General features: G+C 39.7%; 1 protein-coding gene across 1 annotated transcript in view; it reads right to left on the reverse strand.

Annotated features, from left to right (window-relative positions):
• Positions 1–8,160, reverse strand: part of limk1a (LIM domain kinase 1a) — a 45,373-nt gene extending 37,213 nt beyond the window's left edge. Inside the window, exons 1-2 of the mRNA XM_054622641.1 lie at positions 8,103–8,160; positions 5,878–5,977 (exon numbers count right to left, since the gene is read on the reverse strand). Coding sequence (XP_054478616.1) covers positions 5,878–5,977; positions 8,103–8,160 — 158 coding nt within the window. The remainder of the gene's footprint in view (positions 1–5,877; positions 5,978–8,102) is intronic.
• Between the last annotated feature and the right edge of the window lie 436 nt (positions 8,161–8,596).

Raw genomic sequence — 8,596 nt, forward strand, 5'->3', positions numbered from 1 at the left:
AACAATGCGACGCATAGGAGCCATGAATCGTCCATCATGTTCTGCAGCTTCTGTCACCAGGCAGACTTCATCTGCAGGTAGAAACAGCTGAGTCACTGCAGCCCTTTACGTTGTCTGTATCTGAGCCAATATTCACTGACTCAGAGAGCTGCAAGGAAAGGTGTGGTGTAGATGAGACTCTGCTACATCTACGCATGATGATTACGTGATTACTTAGTGATCTTTATCTTTTATTTAGACTGTGTCTGTAATATTGCTCGTTCAGAAGTGAGTCAGTGTGTAGAGGGACAGATGGAGGCAGACATGTGTCCTACAGCACATGGTGGCTGTGGAGGATCTGCAAGCTTAGTGTCAGCTCCTCCTTCAAAAAAAGGGGCCTTGCCTGAACAGTTTTAACTATCTTTTCATAACAGAGGAGGTTGTTAGCTAAAGTGCTAACAAAGCAGAAGCCCTCGTCGTCCTTTGGGATGGCTGTTGAAGCAGAAATAGTTCATTGGGAGCAGGACGATGCTGCGCTGTACTGCAGAGAGACTGCAGCACGGGTCTATTTTTTTCAAAAACAAGCACATATTGATAAGATGATGAATCTCATCTGCTTTACTTTGTTTAACGCACAATTCTAAAGCTATTCTTAGCAATATAATTACAGACAAATGGAAACAAACATGAATAAATAAATTTGCCATAATCCGATGATCATATAACGACTGAAGATAACAGGACAAGAATGTAAAATGCAAATTCCACACAGTGAATGAAAAACATGAAGCCAAAAGGATCATCATGCTAATAAGCAAAGGACCAGAAATCCTCTTATTCCTTATTCCCACAAGGCAACCAAAAGTTGGGGCTGTCTCCAGAGTCCTATCATAACGATGCTACACACCCTCTTACTACATCTGGTGTTTTACCTCAAATATCAAGAGCTGCTTTAAACTAATGCCCTCAAATCCACATTGAAGGCAATAAAACTCACCAAGGGGCTTCTCGATAAGAGCTCCCACTGAGAGGCATCCGGAGAGCCTTTTCAGAAATAGTGAATAAATAAATAAATTACAATTTTGAAAAACTGTTTAATTTAACATAGAAGCAAGTTATTAGTCACAATGCAGAGCTGTAAGGAATATAAAATCAAGGCCAAAAAAATTTGGCACTTAAAAATTGTTATTACCCGCAACTTTTATTTATATACTGTTTAAAGTTATATATTTTCACAAGGAAAAGCACAGGTGTAATTATATAAAAAATAATGTTGGTAAAATATCTAGCAAGTGTGAAGTCGGTCTGTAGGCTGTGATGGATCTTTACAACACGTGTTACTTTTATTTTCTCTAAAATACGTTTGTCTAACCTCTGGGTTTGACTGTCTGACTGTCTGAGTTTCTTGTCCCATCTGTGTCACGTCTTCTTTTTGTGATAAAATTCCTGAGTCTGGGACTTTTTCTTGTTGATATTCACATGATATGCCACCATCTGTGGTCCTGCTCCAAAGCTGTGTGAGTTTTTTTCCCAACACTTCACAGATTGTCATTCAAAACCACTGAGGATTATATTCAGGTCATGTTTACTGCTCCGTTCTTCTGCTGTTTATTATAAACAAACCACTGTTCCAGTGTCGCAGTAATGTCTTTATAGGAGATTTGTCACGACGAAAATGTTGTCAAAACTGGTTTCAAGTTATATTTGTGTGAAACTGGTAAGACAGCAGCTATACTGAGATGCAAGAACATCACAGATTACTACTCCTTCAAAACTCAAATACAAGAGAATATTGGATATACCATATCAAAGGCCAAACACAAACACATTTTTTTCACATAGCTCTGTGAGATCTTACATGTTAAATTACCTGACAAAAGTACTCAAGTACTCACAATAAATGAATGGTATGGGACGATCCTAAAAAGAGGATACTGTGGCATTTGCAATTACAGTTGAGTTTTGTGACAAACAGAAGTAGACAATGTGAAAACAGATCGTTAATAGAATGTTTCCCATGGAGGCTGCTGTATATACAGCGAGACGCTGCTATTTTCTGACTATTTTTCTCTTCACCCTTGGGACCCTGCAGTCATCAAACAACACTGGGAGCACTACAATTCTGCATTCCCCTCTGCTATTATCATCTTCACTTCCTTTTCACTGGAGAAGTGCTCCATTGCAGCAGCGGGCTCTGCAGATTTTTTTTGGGGGGGGGATTTAAGCTCCGTTCCTCATTCCCACTCAACTGTCCACGGAAGTCTGACTAGCATGTTGTATTAAATCCGCTTTTTCTATGAAAATCCTGCTCCTCTCTGAGTTTTTGGATCTGGGTCAAAGAAATATTCCCTATAATTTCTAGACACGGTGTGGGAGGTAGGGAAAAATCTGGAGGATTTCTAGGAGGATGCAACACTTTCTAGGAGATTACAACTCTATTCCTTTTATTAACAGATTTTGTTGCTCACATGGCCAACAAAATCACATTAATTGAACTGTACTGGTTTCGGTTGTGTCACAGAAGGGTTGAAAGCTGCAGGATGATATCAAACACCTCAAAAGGAGTTTGAGGGAGCTGGCACCACGCTCAAGTTTGCATCTAATGATGGTACAGTTATAAAGAAATGCAAAGTAGTGCTTTTATTTTAGGTCAAAGTACAAAGTGCATAAAAATGCAAACAAATAACAGAGAAATGCAAAAATAAATTTTATCTAAAAAGACACCGCACTGAGACAAACTGCAATTCGTTCATCCACGCTGAGGCAGCCAGATGTAGCTCCATTTCTAAACTCTCTCTTCTCATCACACACACACACACACACACACACACCACACACACACACACAGACACACAAACACACACAAGCACAGACACAGACACCCTCCTCAGATTTCCCATTCAGACATCCAGCCGGGGGAAATCATTAATGACACATTGAGAGGTGAGTTTTCCACACAGCGATCTGCCAACCAGCTCAGATTAACAGAGTGAAAGCAGGAGTTACGTTGACAATGCAGATGGAGCATTTCAAAAACATTTAAATAAAAGAGTCACATTACTTTTTTTTACCTTCGAGCTTACTGATTACTTTAGAGAAAAGATGCCCAGAGCTGATCAGCTCTGCGCGCCTCAAGCAAGTAAAAACTAACTTAGAGTTCTTATGCTGTATCTAAAACTTTCTCATCTTCATCCTTTTATAAAAGTCTACAACAACAACATGGTTGCTAACAAGACCAGGCACCTTCGGAGCAGCCTCTTAGATGACAACGCCCAATAACAGCATGTTATCCCTACATGGCATCACGGTACGTCCCCACGAATCTAGATAGATGGTTCTGTTTTGGCCTGTCCGAGTCCAGGACATATGAGGGCCGGGGGTTGTTAGCGGCGGTTCTTGCTGTCGTTCGACTCCAATTGTCTGGTATATCTAGACAAGATGTTTGTGAACTATTACTGAATGTGTTGTGGCGAGCTAGCGTTGGCCATAATGCATCACCAACAAATATTAGCACATGTGGCTAATGTTTGATACACTGTACTGATAAATTAACTGTCCGTGGGCAAGCTGCATCGTGGGTGAAAGAATGAAAGGATTTGTGGAATATCTGTGGTTCTCCAGTCTGCCATCTAGTGGTGCAGTAAAATATCACTGAGTGCAACTTTAAATGACAGCCATCTCTTTTCAGGAACTAAGGTTATTTCTAAATGTTATGAGGCAAATGACTAAATGTTTCAGTAAGAACAGCTCGACAAGAAATTATTTGATCTACTGCTTGACAGAAAAGTTCGCTCTACAAGAGATGTGAGAGACAGAGGGAAAGAGGTTGAGATATTACATAAGATCATCTGGAACAAAAGCTGCAGCAACATCAACAACAACAACAACAACAACTGTGTCCTATTAATTATATATACAGGAGCCTTGTAAAAACTGGCCTACTTTCAAAGTAAATAACTCCTCCTGACTCATCTTAATGAGATTATCAGTGCTGAATTATCAGTCATAGAGCTTGGTAATGTTTTTGCTGCAGTGTCATTATAACATATAAAAACAACAACACACAAACACTTAAAGGCACTAGCATGATGCTAAGCAGGTGCCTTGGATGTGTGAGAGAAAACGCATCAAACAACAAACAAACTAAACAGGTCAGTTTCTTCTTATTTATTTTTGTATTTAAATTTCTATTTACGTAGGGCTACGTACGATAAATATTTGTTTTCATCTAATAAGGGGATATTCCAGCGTAAAAAAAAAATGTTGTTTGATACTTTATGCTTCCAAATAACAAATATAAGAATCTAAAATCTGATAAAAGGAGGAAGTCTCAAATTGCAGTTTATTGCAGAGTATTGAAAGAATCAATGGCCATTAGTGTGTTCCCACCATCTGTGAATCTCTATATATTCATGTTCTCAAATGCATCGTGTTATATGACCCGAGGCGCCTGTATTGATCTGAAGATTTAGTGACTGTAACATTCAAAGACACAAATAAGGTGTCTGCTAAAAAATCTGATTAGTTCAACAACAGACAACATTTGTGCTCAATGTTAAAATCAACACATTGGTTGAAATCCAAACAATGTGATGAATAGATTGCTTTCACACAGAGACACATGAAGTATCACTGCCCACACACGCATAACAATTTATCAAAAATCGAAATGAGAAGAAACTGAAGGCATCTTGTAAACGTTTTAAATATTCACACACTTACTCTACAAATAAGCTTTTCAATCTTATCGATCTATAGTTAATGAGATGTAGAGACAAACCTGCCTGAGACTGAAACACAAACCTGCCTATTCTTCTCCCACAAACAAAACCTTTAGAAAGTAAAACCTGTGGAAATGTTTTTCCTGGTTGCAGCTGCAGGTCAAATGCTGAGAGCTCGACACAACACAAACTACAGCTTACACGTGTTGATAAGGAGGGTCTAGAAAAAACTTTGAAATAAAAGTCAATGTCAAAGTCAAATGTCTCTTGGCTGATACCGTAACAATATCCAAACAATGCTTTTGAACCTGAGTTCAACTCAAAGACAAGAAAACCCAAAAGGAGAAAAGTCACACAATCTCCTGACAACAAAAAGCAAAGGCTCTTGAGAAAGAGGAAAAGACACAAATAAAGAAGATTTTCTTACAAAAAAAGACAAGAAGGTGGCAGAGTATTATTCATATTACCAGTACAGTAAAAAGTTGGACTCGCAGAAGAGTTTAAACACAAAAGAGTATGCAAAACTTTGCCAAGAGGACACAAAAGGAACAAATGTGCCTGTTGTCATGCAGAAGCAAACTGGGCTGGATTCAGCAGCAAAAACAATTCCCTAGTCTTTTAAGAAAACAGGAGGATTTTCTTTATTGATTCATCTGCTGATTAATCTCTTGATTAATAAACCTATTTGCTGAAAATGTTATGCTTGTTTTATTACAACAATACAAAACTAAAAGCTATGTTATTTGCTATCATACATTGCAAAGCAATTTTAAAAGGCTACTGTTAGTGCTAATGTCTGACGAAGGAAAAAAAGATTCATTGTTGGAGCCAAACTTCACTCAAACTACCCAGTATTGTGTGTTTATCAAAGCTCCTTACTTGTGTTTATTTATAATAATTTGTTTTCTTTTTTTATGGTCATATTCTGGCATTATTGGAGAGTAGAAAGAGGACAGAGAAAGAGAGGAGAGAGCGAACGGGAGACGAAATGCAACAAAGGGTTGATTAATTTACTGTCCAGTGACCAATCCTGTCATGGACTAATTGTTTCAGCTCCACACTCATCCATTCATTCATCCACTGAGGCAGGGAGACACTCTATCGCTGCCCTTAAAAGACTTGTGAACTCATGTGAACACGTTGGAGCTGTAGGGCGGTGAGTTAGTGTTGAACAGACCTGAAGCAGACGGTGTGCCACTCATTGTTGAGGGCCTGGAGGTACTGCTCGTCGTAGATCCTCTGTTTGCATCCCGCACAGACGGGCAAACTTCCTCCAGCTGTAACACGAGAGACGGAAGTTACAGGATGAAATGATAACCAGGGCTTTATAGTTCAATATGCATGAAATCAATAGCAGCTCTTTGATGGGGAGAAATAATTGCTGGTGTGTGTTTGCATGTGACTGTTATCTCTGTTTTTATCTCGCCTTCAATGCAAATCCTTAATGAGATTCCAGATATCAAACAAACAACAGACAAAATGCTTCATCATTACAGACAACATTCAACACGAACATCAGCAGCAGGTGTGCAACAATTCAAACCAAATCATAACATTTAGCTAAAATAGTAGAAACATTTTGCTTTTAATACAGAATAATATGTAAACGTTCTTCACACTATTGTACGTTATATAATGAAATGTTAATTCAATTGTTTCTAAAATCAAGTTTCATCAAATCAAAATTAAGGAAGATATATCCTAACCATTATTAACTATGCCCAATTAACTTGAAACTAAAACAAAGTGACAAAGTTCTTCTGCAGGTTGGGAGCAGTATGTAGCTGCGTGCCATCTCTCAAATGCAAAACAACTATAAACAAATTAAACAGAGCTGAACACAGATCAGCTCAGAGTTCAATCTGCAACACGACGTCTGTATGTTGTGGATCAATATTGTGTCACAGGAGAAAGTATCGTTGCAGCTTTGATTACTCGTCCATCCGTCGATTTGAAAACTGTGTTGGCAGAGGTTTCGTGCGGTCGGCTCGTTTCTGTAATGACTGAGTGAGCTGCCCTGCTGTAGTAGTTTTATTGATCCGATTGGCTTGAAGGCAGTCCGGTTTGTGCTGATGGCTTTTTCTCTGCTCTCCCTTCACCTCACCTCTTAACTAATGAATATGTTTAAAATCATCTCTTTATCATGCCATTTCTTTATCTGATAATTAGACCTCTGCTGTCTGCAAAGGTCTGCAAAGAGGACGCAAATACCTCAGTAAAGGTACACAAATGCACCTGCATTCTTAAACACACACACACACACACACACACACACACACACACACACACACACACACACACACATACACACACACACACTCTGTACTTTGTAACCTGTGCAGGTGTCCCACCCCTCCCAACTCATTACACACAGAAACTCTTGCAGCAGTTCCTCTTGAACAGTGAGTCATCACCTTAAAGGTATATTTTCAAGATCAGCCCTGACTGACAGTTACAGCACAATAGTATCTCTAATTGTACTGTAACATAATGCAGGTATTTATAAAGAGTGATACACAGATTATTATATCAAAGCTTGTTCTAGAGCAATTGTTCCCAACATTTATTTAAACATAACAAAATTCACAAAATGTTTCCTTGTTTAAAACGTCCAGACAAAGAAAAATAAAGTAATTTACAAATAAAAAAAGAGTAAATATTAGATGCATTGGAGCATTGCTTTATGCAGCATGAATATATCTTTAAATAGCTCACATCCCGCAATCATGGTGGGTGTCAGGTTTGAAACCATTGTGTTTGAATGTTTCCTTCAGTTAATGTTCCACTTAACAAATTAGATTGAGGTAAAACTTTTTTATCATCTACTGAGAGCCATTATTAAGTCAATACCACTCACACAGAAGGAGATAGCTGAGGATCGTTGGGGGGGATTTTAATCTTTGATGCTATTAGATGAGCCTTTGCCAAAGGAGCTGCAGCTCCTCATCACATCCACTCTGTGTAACCTTTAGATGATGTTTGGCAACACAATAACTTCAAGCTGCACCTTATAAATGTGTCATTTCCATTAATCACACCATAGTCCTCGTTTTAATATGAAAGTAACTTTCTGTTTGTAAACAGAATATCTGTTTATATGCTAGATCTAGGACTAGACTAGTGTGCATGGCCTGAGGGTGAACCCTGCATCCAAACATTAGGGTGCATCAACCCGAGGGAAAACATGGCTTCAGTTGCAGCAAAATATGATAATACAGCCTGACGCTGCAAATACAACCAATGCAACACTGTTGTCCGTGTGTGACTGACATTAAACGACACCAAAAGTAGGAAACACAGCGGAAAGCATGATAATAACTGCCAGTTTCGGTTCAGCATCCTGTCTCTCCATCTCCCGCCCCATTGCAGCCGGCGGCTCCTCAACCCCCAGCGGCTCCTCACCTTCCTCCTCTCCCATGCGTTCGTCCTTCCAGGTGCAGCAGAGCAGCATTAACCTCATCCAATATCCGACACCGAGCTCCGGTAGAGAGCCAGCCGCCTCTGGTTCGACAGATAACCGGTGTCCTGCCACCGGCTGTCGTGTTGCTGTGCTTCGGTCCCTCCCTGCTGCGGCGGCCCACACAGCTTCCTCCCGGTTCTCTGCACGTTTCTGCGGCGCTTTCATTCAAGAGAGCTGCCGACCAATGAAGCAGCCGAGCCGGGGAGAGGAAGACAGGAGCCGGCCAACCAGGAACACTCCCTGCTTTGATTAATGCATGGCTTTAGGGGCGGGGAGGAGGAACCCAGAGCAGCGCAGTAAACACCACTGTGTGGGGCTTAGCAATAACTAAAGAACTACATAATTACTGAACCTCTCTCTGTTTTACAGCTATTTTCAATTGATAACAAGAAGAGTATAAACATAGAAAAATATCTTTCGAAACAATACATTATTT

This window comes from Anoplopoma fimbria, chromosome 1 (assembly GCF_027596085.1).
Source record: "Anoplopoma fimbria isolate UVic2021 breed Golden Eagle Sablefish chromosome 1, Afim_UVic_2022, whole genome shotgun sequence".
Classification (NCBI taxonomy): Eukaryota; Metazoa; Chordata; class Actinopteri; order Perciformes; family Anoplopomatidae; genus Anoplopoma; species Anoplopoma fimbria.